Genomic DNA, 12,571 nt, shown 5'->3' with positions numbered 1-12,571 from the left:
TACTACAATTGTGTTATTTTGTTATCGTAACTATCGTGGTTTCCATTTTTCGTTTGGGGATTGCGTACCTTACTTGATAGAGCTGTCTACCTAGCTTGGGGATGGAGGCCGATGTGAAATAGCTTAGTCAGGTAATGCCGTTCTGTCGATATGGAGATGAAAACAAGATTTAGGTCTGCTCGGGCTTTTCGGTACTATGCCGTGGTAATGAAGGTGATGGTGGTGGTGGTGTCAATCAATGATTGGAAAGAAGTGTGAGAAAGAAAAAAGTGGGAAAGAAGAAGCAAGAAAAGGAGGAGGAGGAGGAGGAGGAGACTTGCAGAATGCAATCAATGCATGTACCTACCTCTATGCAGTTTTTTTTTTAGCTTGCTCGTCAATCGTGGGAACTGGGTATGTAGGTGTGAGAGCATTAGCTTGTGGTTGAAAGGTTCAATCTGGCGGATGTATGTGTATGTGTATGTGTATGTGTATGTGTATGTAAGGAGAAAGAGGGAGAGAGGGAGATGGAGGGAGATGGAGGGAGATGGATGCCGCGCGTACATGATGTACTGACTGTACTGCATGAGCATGAGCATGATACATGTTTGTTTGTTCGTGGGTATTTGTCTCTGGTTTGCATGTTTGAATCTTTCTTCATCTTACTGAGCCTCGGAGGCTGAATGGTAGGTACTATGTAACTCAGGTCGATGACCATATGAGATGCCCGATGCGTATCTTCTCGGGATCGATCAGTCTTTTCTGAATATAGTTTCGAAGTGAAGATGAGAAAGAGCATCATGGTCGAGGTTTTTTTTACTTGGGTACCTAATCTCGAGCTAGGATTCCTGGTACCGGTGAACCTACATACATACAGCTCACTTACCTGCCTTGCATGTGCAGTCCCGACTGACATCGTACAGGCACATCATCATCAACCATTGTCGCTGTTGCACAACAGCGCGCGCGCGGGAAAGGAAGAAAGCGGGATGGGAGGGGGACCTGTGAAGAGAGTTGAGAGCAAAAGCTGGAGCAGGACAGGTTCATCATGACCTGATGCAAGCAAAGCCTTGAATTTGTTTCTTCTTTTTTTTTTTCTTGTTACCTTTGATGTAGGTGCCAAGTTTGAGTGTACGTCGTTCGCCATTTTTGTTGCCTTCTATTAGGTAGTTGGTGACACTCGTCCATTTCGGTCAGGAAATGTAATTTCGCAACCAATGTAAAAGAGGTGAGTGGTCCAATGTCAATGCTTCACATGACAGATAGACGCCTGGCTTTTGTAAATGTAACATGTCTTGGAATTTTCTCTGGAAACCTTTGTCTGGAAACCAGACTTTGCAAAGATAGCGACAGACAGCAAGGTGTCGTTAATATTCATTCCCCAGTTCCAATCAGTCAATCGGTTGGATCGAGGTTCCAGTCCGGATCGAGCGGATATATCATCAAGAAGGCAAGAGAGAAGGAGGAGACATTTCCGTTCTACGTTCCATTCATCATTCTTGTCAGATGTAGTCAAATGTATAGTAACCGCTTGTTATAGGGTTCTGGCAGTCGAGTACGTTAATCTAGCAGCAGCTGTGCCTGTTACACTTACATACATACTTGTACAGCCCTAGACAGGGCCTAGCCTGTGCTGGATTCGATTTCATGTGCAGATTGACACCGTTGACCTGGTACATTTGTTCAGCGTATCGGTTGATGTAGCATGTAATGTATGATACTACCTACCTAATTCTAACGTCAGATCCGTCGATGGTCGTGTTTTCTGGGGTCGGGGACAGGCCGACGGTCATCTATTGTCAGCATTTAGGTAAGGTATGATACGGTAACGGTAGTTGGTCAATATTTCCGAAACCCCATCTTCTACTTTTCCATGCTTGTTTTCTCTTCAAAGTGTGGGCGTGGCAGGTGATTTCGAGAAAGGGAAGGCCCTCAAAATCGGGGTGCCAATTTCCTCCAATCTCGGTTTAACATCCGAACTCATCTGCCCTGATTGTGGGACTGTTTCCCTCCCCCCCTTCAGAACCCTTTGTCTTGTGTTTTCAGTCAGTTTGTTGATGGTGATGTCAGACGAACGTTTTATTGTTGTGATTGTTGACAACTTTATCGATCAGACAAGGGTGTGGGGGGCTAGGGGCTAAAAAACCGGCTTCGGAACAGGTTCATGGCAGAGTCGTGCGGGGAATGGGGATTCGGCATCGATGGATGCAACCAGGACCAGGGCAGACCTGCCTGGCCTGCACCATCTTCACTTTGCTTGTTATGGCGGGTGGAACGTGCCGAACTTACTTGATAGGATGGTTGTTGAACGGTTTTAGCACCTAGAAGGCGCCCAGAATCCTCAGAAGATTCCAGGTTTTGGAGGAAAATAAGCTGGACCCTTTGGAATGGATTGTCGTCGCGAAATCCCACTTTCGGCCGTAAAGCCCATGGGGACTCTGGCGTTGCAGCCAACGGCGGACAACGGGGACTCTTCTTCTGATCATCGATCCAAGTGCTCCCGCCCAAATGGAAGCGGGAAAAGGATGCGCAGAAATGGAACGCGCTCGACCGGAGTTTTGAGGTTGTTTTCGCAAACTTGGCTCGCATCACCGGATGTATCACGTTTGTAAATTACATACCGGTAAGTTGATGGAATCTCCGTGTCTTAGCCCGGAAACTTGAACTCTGGCGGTCACGCAAGAAGCTGGAAATCAAAAGGTGAAAAAGGCTTAGAGTGGAAGATCATGATCTGACCGCCAATTCCTCAGTAGTATCATGTCGTCGGCCTCGTGGTTTCGCAGTTCGTGCCATCAGTCTCACGTTAGGTTCATGCACCTGGAGCCGAACTGTCCAATGGTCTTTGTGCCCTTTTTCAACCTTTTTTTTGCCGTGGTTTCGTTTTCCCGCTAGTGCTGCCGGCGATGTCTCCGTCGGTAACAGGATGAAAGGTTCGACTCGCGCCGGGAAGTTCCTGACTGGGACGATGCGCTCCGCACTTCCACAGGCCACGCGTGTACCGTACACGGGCTCAGACGATAGGTCCAAGAATCTGAGGAGAGAGGTTGGAGCTTGGAGGGGAGTTTCCAGGGACAGCCGGGCACGCTGCGGAGAATATATTCCACCACTGCACGCGATCGAGCCGGAAACTTGACCACCAATCGACCCAACCTCCGTGATTTTGTTTACTCGGTCTGGATACGACGTCGTGTAGTCTCTGTTCGGATGTCGCTGTGTCGGGTTCATGGCTGGAGATAAGTTGCTCGGACTGCCTATCTGAAACATGCATTATCCGGAGATAATCTTTGCTGCTGTTTCTGTTTGTGTTTCTAAATTTTGTGCGAGCTATGCAGGCCAAGAATGGATGTCCCAGTGAAGGATGAAGAGGATGACGTCCTTGTTCGCACACGGGGTTCTGTTTTGGAGAAACAAGAGCCAGAGCCTCATGATGGGACTTCCACTTCGTGGGAATTGGCCAGCGATCTTCGGCCAATTGTGGGGCTGGACAAGGGGAAGCCTAAAATGTTAGCGCGAGTGGGGCCTCCAATTGATTTGTTGGCTGACGCTGTGGACTTTTGTGGACGCTGTCGACGCGCCTTCACAAGTAAGTAACACTAGCTTACCAGTCCAACGAGAATTGTGGGCGACGCGATGCCCTATTGCTGCACCTAAGTGCAAATCAAAAGATCGAGACCACAATCCGGCCGTCCATTCCAAAACTCTGCTAACCACTAGGTGTCGCGCAGTCGCGGTGAAGGTACAGACCATCCGGACCATGTGAGTCTACAAGACACATTCAGGGTGCAGACATGGAATGGAGCAGAAACTGTGAAACCCCCGCCAAGCTGATTCACACAGTGATGGGACATGGAGTAATGCCGGATGCGAATAACGTCAAATTTCAGAGAAATTACCCATCTCCATCAACCCACGCACGCTGCGCGCTTGGAGGTGATGGACAAGTGGAAACCGCTGGGGAAAAAAGCGAAAGATGGTGTGCATTGATTGCCCGTGCTGCGCAGCTGTGTAGTGTAATCGATTGCACTGTTGCAGCGACAGTCCCAAACACGGTTCGATTTCGTCGTCGTCGTCGTCAGTGTACAGACTAGAGTCCACAAGGCGGCGAATTAGGAGAGTGCAAAGGGGGGATCTGCTTTAATCTACATTTGAGCTTGTCACAGAGTTTGGTGTTTTGGTTGCGATTGACATTCAGACATTGAGGTAGAGGTACCTTGAGGTTGAAGTATAGTGTAGTCTCCGCCTGGGTGTCAATCGAGTCCGCTGAGTAAGAGCCTGAAGCAGATGCTGTCGCCACTCGCGCCCGCGCCGAATCATTCCCATGTGTTCAGTTTCATCTTCAATTTTAGGTATCGATGGTGAAATCATGTGTGCATGGCATTCTGGATGGTCATCATGCTGGCCCAGGCCTTAGAATAAAAACAGCACTCTTCATTGTACGGGAAGCACCACGACCTTTCGCATTGGTCGGTTGTCCGCAGTGCGCCCAAGTCTTGCTCTGCGATTGAGATATCATCGCTTTTTCGGGTGGTGCAAATTGTCAAAGCTCCCCGTCGCAGCATTTATCCCCGTCCTGTCGCCCGGTTCCTCTCGCCCATTCATGACGGGAGAGAGAGAAGAGAGAGAAAATGTGTGTGTATGTGTGCTGTGGAAGGAGCCTCCTGCTGTGCCACCCCAAAGAGAGCAACAGCCGGCCTTTTCATCAAGTGGAAGAACGGGACATTGCAAGTATCGTGAACGAAACAACATCACCGCAAGACATCAGGGCGTAGATATTTGGGTTCATTCTGACCCAATAACCACACACTCCACGCCGTCAACTGTTGTTATTTCGTATTCTCTCCTTTGTTGCCCAAATCGATCGTGGCGGTGAAATGGCACGCAACAAGACGATTGACTGCCGATGAACCGCAAGAAATGGAAGGATGTGACGAGCACCAAGGCTTCTTTATGAAGAAAATCTCATGTCGCGCCTGATTTCTTTGCAGATTTGGATGCTCGTACATACAGAATGCTGGGGTACATTGACAAGCCCACACAGGCACATGGGGCAGGTACCTTGTCGGCGGGACATCAGACGACGGGAGTCCACCGATTCAGGCTACAGTGCGCCGGGCTCTCATCAAGAACCCCGAACGGAAAGTATAGCGACTGCGTGGTTTGTATGTAACGGTACATGTGCAGCCTAGAGGTGAAATGAATGCTGCTCTTGGCAATTCTCGCTTCAGTGACGCACTTTCTCCGGTTTGGCATGCAGATCCGACAACTTGGAAGATGCGCCCATCAAAAAGGGTGCTCTCACTGAAATGGCAGCCCATCATCCCAGACAAAAGACCTATCCGATATCCACCATATTGGCCCTTTGCAATTTTTCAGGTTTCGACCGGTACGGCAAAAGTAAATTTCGGGAAAAAAAAGGGAAGAGTTTCTGTGTGTGGTGTTCATTCATGTTGCTGATCCGAGGTCGGAGAACTTCCCTTGTCTTTGACCACAGTGGTGTAGCTAGTCAGCGCAGCGTAGAGGTACCTTTGGTTCCCGTCTTGCCGTGAGCCGAATGCTGTGCGGCTCTTCACGGAAGCTGAAGTGTTTGTGGGCGTCACTGAGAAGGCGATCTGATAGAAGCCAAGACTGCTGAAAAGTCGTTTTCGGCTTTCTATTTGTCTTTGTGCTTTCCGTGTTTGTCATGTCTGCCCTGTTCCACCAGTTCCAACCTCCCGTTTGGAGTCTTCCCCTCCCCCACCACCGTCAGAGCGTTGCTGTGGTGTTTTGCTTTCTTCAATTGGTGTCAGCCGTCTCAGACCGGCGCAGGGTAATAATGCAAAGACAAGAGGGGGAAACAAAAAGAGAGAGAGAAAAAAAGGGAAAGTTACGTTACCGTACGGTCAATACCAGCTAGTCGACGAGGTAGCAGCGACTCGGCAACGGACTAGTCTAGTGTAGTGAGCAAGTCGGCAGGGACCAGGGCAACTGTAAGCCCAGCACACACCATTGCCAACCAAGCTGACGATGGAGCCCTTTCTCCTTCGTTCAATCCTCCCCCGGGTCTTCCCAGGTTCCATCTCCTAAAGACCAAGACCAAGCATCCTGGCCCGGCCCTGGGATCTGGCCGTACCTAGTCGTAGGTAGTAGTGTACCTTTCGTTCCTTCTTTCCTTCCTGGCCACCCTGTCCATGCTGCCTTCCTGATAAGACCCGAGCACATCTCTCCTTAGCTCCGGCCCACCTTTGCTCCCTCTCGTTTTAATTATGTTCATCGCCAGTTCCTCTTTTTCTCTCCTCTCCTCCTAATAGTAAGTAATACAAGTGTAGAGGCTGAGGTCCATCTACATGAAGCCGCCATAAGGGTCCTTCCCCATACCAAGACCCCAGGTCACCACCACCACCACCACCATCATCACCGCATCACGCATATCACGATTCACGATTCACGGATCAAGGCATGGCAGCAGTTTCAGTATACTAAGGCATAGCATTATCCTGCCGTCCTCTTTGATCCTGTCTGCGCTGTCTCTGCGCCAGGGAGCCTTCCCTCCTCCTGCAGCAGCATTAATACCAACCAACTTATCATGGGGAATACACAATCATCACTCGAAAACCCCGATTTGTCTCCCTCGAGGCTGTCCAAACCCAAAACCGTCAACCCTACCAACGAAGGCCTACTTTCCTTGCACCCCGGAGGGCTTTCTACTAGTCCAAATCGCCAGAGCGCCGTCCTACCCGCCCGTCCTGAAAATGCAGCTCTCGAAACCAACCCCGCGCCAATAATGTGCCCATCCGCCAATGTGTCCGAGGGTAATTCGGAGGAAGTAAAGGCGAAGCTGGGAGGGAGGAAGGGTTCACTCAGGCTGATGCAAGAAAAGGCAGCCAGAAGAATGAGTCTGTTCCGGTCCAAGTCTTCGCAAGGGAATCCACATAAGGAAAAGGGGGCCAGTACTGTTCGGCCAATGTCACGGAACTGCACCACGGCCACCAGTCCCAGGTCCAACTCCGTGACTTTTGAATCCGCCGCCGCCGCCGGTTATCTGCAGCCACACCAGGAGAGGTAAGTTCCATTCATCACAAAGATCCGCTTCAAGATTGCTAACAATCATGTTCCATAGCTGGGCTCATCCGCCCCAAACCCGCCCAACCTGGAACTACGATACAACTACTTATGCCTCTCAGCGACTGATCAACCTTGCTGAGGAGCCGGCTTTCGTACACACAACTGCCGTATCCGAGCGCGCAACGACCATGACAGAGCATTCATGGAACGGCCAAGATTACTTTGAATACAACGGAGCTCCTGCTAGAAAGCATTCATGGAACGGCGGGGATCACTTTGAGTACAACGGAGCTCCTGATAGAAAGCATTCGTGGAACGGCGGGGATCACTTTGAGTACGACGGCGCTCCTATTAGACGCGCAGACTCCGATCTTTCTCTCTATGTGCCAGTCCGCAGACGATCGATACTTCAAACGCCCGGCGTGGCAACGCGCAGAACTTCCACAAGAGATGGCCTGACCCACTCGCAGTCATTCCGGTATAGCCACCCACAAACGCCACAGATCTCGCGCCAGCAGTCCATCGAGTCTTTTAGGGAGGGCATTCTGTCCATGCCGCCACCTGGACTAGATCCATTGGCTTTGCAGCGGGTTGTGACACCATGCGAGGACGAATATCAGTCAATTGGAGCTTTCAAGCTGGGAACGTTGCGTATTACCAACGGTACTGCGAGCCCATTGAGCCCCGAGCTCGAGGGGAAGGGACAGAGAGTAGACTATTTTTCGAGGGTGCAGAGCAGCCTTGATTCACGTGCGGAGGCGTCACAATTCCTCCAAGTCAAAATACCAGAGCCGCGTGTGGTGAAACCAGCCAACAACGTTTTGGCTGCCCTGTCCCAGAATTCAACTCAACCCGAATATTCTTCAAACGAAGTCCTGGACGTCCGTCTGGACCCGAATGCAAAGTCGCAGCCTAGCACATCCCCCAGCAGTGATGCGGCTACGACTGTCGCCAGAACCGACAGCGGGTTCATGAGCATCTTTGACGAATCTCTTAACACCAAGCCTTTGGCCAAGGCCGATTCTGGATACAGTTCCAATGTGTCTTTGCGCTCGCTCCACACCAAGTCTAAGATCTCCGATCGGGAGAAGAACAAATCAGACGAGATACAGATCAGTCCAGTCAAGGTTCAAGATTTTGGCCTCGACATTCCACTCAGTGTTTCTCCCCCTTCAATGACGCCCGAATCAGAGGCGCCTCCATCAGTCCCTGCTAAAGATACTCCCCCAGTCTCTCCTCTCGAGGGAGGCCAGATGTTTGAGAATCTCCGGAAGAGTCTTTCTCTCCGCGGTCAGCAAGCTAAAGCCGGTCTCCTCACTCCCAAATCCTCGCAGAAAAGCGAAAAGCGTCCTTCACTAAGTGGCAGTAGCCCGAAGTCTCCCGAACTTAGCAGCCTTACTCCAGCCAGCACCAAGTCCAGCAAGTCAGATCGTTCAAACTCTGCTCACAGCATCAGCAGCACGTCACAGAAGCCGAGCAGGCTGCAGAGATTTTTGAGCGGAGCTCGCCGTCCCACCAGTTCTCTGCCTACACACAGCCGTCATGCACCTGAAGAGATATGCGTTCCAGCCATCTCGAAAGACGTCGAGCACGAATTCCGTGACCACGGCCGGCGCTTTCCCATGACCGCTAGGAGGCTGGCTCTCAAGCCCCGTTCCAGCATGGACACTCTGAAGACCATCTTTAGTGTGGGCAGTGTTGAAGCAAGCCTCGAAGCAACCACCGCCAAGCCGACGGTTACCACCGTTCCTGAGGCGGAAACTGGCGAACTTGCCGCGACCAAGGGTGTGTCCTGGAGAAAGTCGATTAAGAAGTCGATGGTCAGGAAGCCCGTACGTACTAGCAAAGACGATATGAGGGAGGGCCGCGAAGAGGAGCAACCAGGCGTCTATGATTCGATTCTTCCACCCAAGAGTGGAAAGGTTTACGGTAGTACTGTCAAGAGCAGCTCCGGGTCCGAAGCACTCAAGGAGGCGGAAATGGCCGGATCCAGATTACCATGCGATCGGACAATGAGTCTCACTGTCTCGCTTGAGCGAACTCTCAATATGCAGATGGTTGGAGCGCACTCGAACCTGGCTGGCTTGCCTACAGAACTGCCCCCGGCGTCACTCCCGAGCCCAGTGATTTTCCGGACTGCGTCCATGACATTCGACCACAAGACGACGCATAATCAACCACCCGTCAGCATGCAGACGAGACGGTCGTCGCTTCGGGTGCCCCAACCTCATCTGCGGCCACAATCGTCAACTTCCAGCTTGAGACATGAGGTCAGCCGTGAGGATGTTCACAGCTATCCATCTGTGCAGTCTAGTCGCAGACCGAGCAGAGAAAGCATCCACAGCTACCCGGTGCACGAACAGGCAGCTCAGAACTACAGTGCTCACGAGGAATTGGGGACTATTGGCCAGGACTACTTGGGCACTTCGGCTGCTCCTCCCCAGATGGACCCTCGACGACTCGCCGCGTTCAGGCAGCGCCAGAATACCTTGCCTCCTACCTACAGGGTTCCCGACTGGAATCCACCAACCAGGAGTGACATCAGCCGTCAGTCGTCCATGACATCTTCGAATGGAACGAGTCATCACAATTCTAGTAACGGAATCCAAAGGCCGAGCAGTGCCCAGCCTCGCCATAGTTCCTACATCCAGCGGGCTCAGACGCTTCGTCATAGGCCCAGTCATGACGCTTATCAGCAGTTGCGCCTCCAGAATGCTAACCCTCCGGACATGTCAAGTGTCTACGGAGTGCTGGCAAACGAACCCTGGAGCAACCCCAACATGGACTACAGGGGAACTCAAGGGCACGTGGTGCCTGACAGCACATACCCGTCCTACGTTCCCCGACAGACAGGCCATCATAGGAAGCGTAGCATGAGCATGCACACTTCGCATGGTCCTAATCCGCCTTATCGGATCCTTCACAGCTACAACTCACCAGCTTACCGCAATGCCCCAATCTGGGGCTAATGAGCGATGGATGGGTTTTGCCAACACTCCTTCTATCTCTTTGTATCAGTTTTCATCATTTCGTCATAAACCTTCATCTCATCATTGATACCACGTCTTGCATACTTGGGCGTTTCTGGAAATTTAACTCATCAACCCACTTATTCACTGCTTTTCAGAGCATCGACATCTTTTTGTTTCCTTATCCTTTATTACCTTTTCTCGTGGCTGGCTACTAGCACTACGTACGACATTTTGTCTAGCAGTCTCTTGTTCATTTTCGATTCTGGTTTGGGGATCTGGCATCATCATCATCATCTTCATCCTCCATCATCTTGGATAATTATGTTGGATACTACCAGTTTGCGTCCGCCATCGCTGGCGAGGAATTTATAGATATCCTACTTCGTACATATTATATATATACACACACCACTATCATTACTACTATACCCAGGGAAAACAGGGAAGGGGCAAACAGGAGAGGGTAGGAAGGAAGAAATCAAGGGAATTGCCACCGAGAGGGAAAGGTCGCTGGAAGAATTTATTGGTTTGGGTTGGGAGGAATCGCTAGGGAGACTGAGGATAGCTGTTCCCGCATACTATATAGGGGATACAAAACATGTAATTTACCTTGTAGTAACTTTTACATACCCAGGTTCTTGATATGCAATTCTTTGTGCTGGATGTGATGCGTGATAACGCTTAGCGGAAGTAAAGTTGATTTCTATCCGGGACGCCTGCTTCTGCATTTCCGCACTATAGGATGTTGTTGCAAGACTGCTTTCAACAACCAATCAACAGCCCGATTAGCTCAGCTGGTTAGAGCGTCGTACTAATATCTTCTCTACGAGATATCAAGTCCATGCGAAGGTCAACAGTTCAATCCTGTTATTGGGCATTTCTTTTTCTCTTTTGCATCTTTTTTTCCATTCCTTTTCAATGCGTTCAACTACTTTTCAGTTCCTCTTGTAATCATCGTTCATATCATGAATGGTTTTGTTTTGATCTTGACAATGTGAGACGTCCGAAATAGGGAAATAATCTCAAACCGGACAGACACGGCTTGCGCGGAAGCTCCCCGCCAACTAAGCAGCTTTAGCAACCTGTACAATTGATACTTGCTGGACTATTTAATGACTGCTTTCCTCAACTTGCTTGTACGTCAATTCTATTTCCCTTTTTTTTACCCGCCTTCAAATGTAGTTCATCCATCGAAACAATCAATAGTCCATCATCCTAAAGCCAAGAAGACGTGCAGTGCCAACGCTGCCAGAAGTGACGTCATCCGCAACACACCCAACAACAACCACTGTGGCACTGCCTGATACACAGTACAGTACATACAGTCCATGTGAGCAGTCAGTTGATGAACATCTGAAGGATCACTCACTCACTCACTCACTTGTATGTATCGGGTAAAGCTCGCCTGTCAATCAGTTAGTCAGTCAGTCAGTCAGTCAGTCAGTCAGTCAGTCAGTCAGTCAGTCAGTCAAGTCAAGCCAATACTATGCATAGTGTATGGTAGTCGGTCACTCGACACAAGTCCCGACAAGACCGCGAAACAACCAACTAGTGTAAACAAACTAACGAAGAATGTTGTTAGCAACAGTAACATAAACATAACATAACATAAACAGTAATAGCGATCGATCGATCTATCTAGTTACTTACTCCCAAACCGAAACGAAACCCCCCCCGTGATCTCATCACACAGACAATCCAAACATCTCGAAATTGTCAAAGAGGAAAACGAAATGACGTCCCCGCCGTCTCTATCCAGGAAAGAAGCAGAATCCCAAGTCCGCTCGTGGGGATTCTCCCATGTGTTTACGTGGACTGATGGGGGTGGTGCTCGTATGTCTCTTTCTCTTCTGTCTCTCTCTCTCTCTCTCAGTTTCCTTTCTTGACACGGGGTTACCCCCGTTAGCACCCTGTCTGTCAAAGGGAAGTGGCGCCCCATTGAGGGAAGCGTCCACCTTCGCTAGAATCAAGCATATAAGGCTTGACGGACAGACAGTCAACTCTAAGACAGAGTTAGACAGAACAAGAATCATCACATCTATCATTCTGCTTTACGCTGGTCTCCACGCATCATTTCTCCTTACGCCCTTTCTTTTGTTTCCCCTGTCCCACCTCTCTTCTTTCCTATTGTGCCATTTTCCATTTCCTATTTCCCCATTCCCCCCTTTCCTCTCATTCTGTTCATATATACTTCAAATTATCATCTTCTAACAGATAACATCAAACATAACAGACTACGCCCCGCACAAACACTCGTCCCTAACTACGCACTTGATCCTCTCTGGGTCTCTGACCATCGCTTACCCGGGCTCAGAAGACAAAAAGGAAAAGACGACGCATGGGCCTGGGGAGAGATTGGATGTTGATGCTGGGCAGGTACATGAGGTTTGGATTGGGAAAGAGGGTTGTACGTATGTGATTGGGGAGTGATTGATTATAATTGATTGGGGAGTGGAAGAAGGGTGGTGAGTGGTGAGTGAGTGGATGGATTGTTTGATGAGTGATAGAGTGAAGGGGAAGATAGTACAAGTAGTGGTTATTGAAAGAGGTATATGCCATTGAAGCGGGACAGGGCGATG

At 49.9% G+C, this 12,571-nt stretch overlaps 2 protein-coding genes across 2 annotated transcripts; both read left to right on the top strand.

The window, feature by feature from the left end:
* Positions 1-6,739: 6,739 nt before the first annotated feature.
* On the top strand, positions 6,740-9,989 carry NEUTE1DRAFT_89077 (uncharacterized protein; the record flags this gene model as incomplete). The annotated part of the gene is made up of 2 exons (XM_009856907.1): positions 6,740-7,017; positions 7,076-9,989. The coding sequence occupies 2 exons, from the start codon at positions 6,740-6,742 to the stop codon at positions 9,987-9,989; spliced, it is 3,192 nt and encodes a 1,063-aa protein (XP_009855209.1).
* A 1,736-nt stretch (positions 9,990-11,725) lies between these two features.
* On the top strand, positions 11,726-12,555 carry NEUTE1DRAFT_89076 (uncharacterized protein; the record flags this gene model as incomplete). The annotated part of the gene is made up of 2 exons (XM_009856906.1): positions 11,726-11,825; positions 12,226-12,555. The coding sequence occupies 2 exons, from the start codon at positions 11,726-11,728 to the stop codon at positions 12,420-12,422; spliced, it is 297 nt and encodes a 98-aa protein (XP_009855208.1).
* Between the last annotated feature and the right edge of the window lie 16 nt (positions 12,556-12,571).

Source organism: Neurospora tetrasperma (assembly GCF_000213175.1).
Source record: "Neurospora tetrasperma FGSC 2508 unplaced genomic scaffold NEUTE1scaffold_81, whole genome shotgun sequence".
NCBI lineage: Eukaryota > Fungi > Ascomycota > Sordariomycetes > Sordariales > Sordariaceae > Neurospora > Neurospora tetrasperma.
The sequence above is the reverse complement of the archived record's forward strand: the minus strand, read 5'-3'. Positions and strand labels throughout refer to the sequence as shown.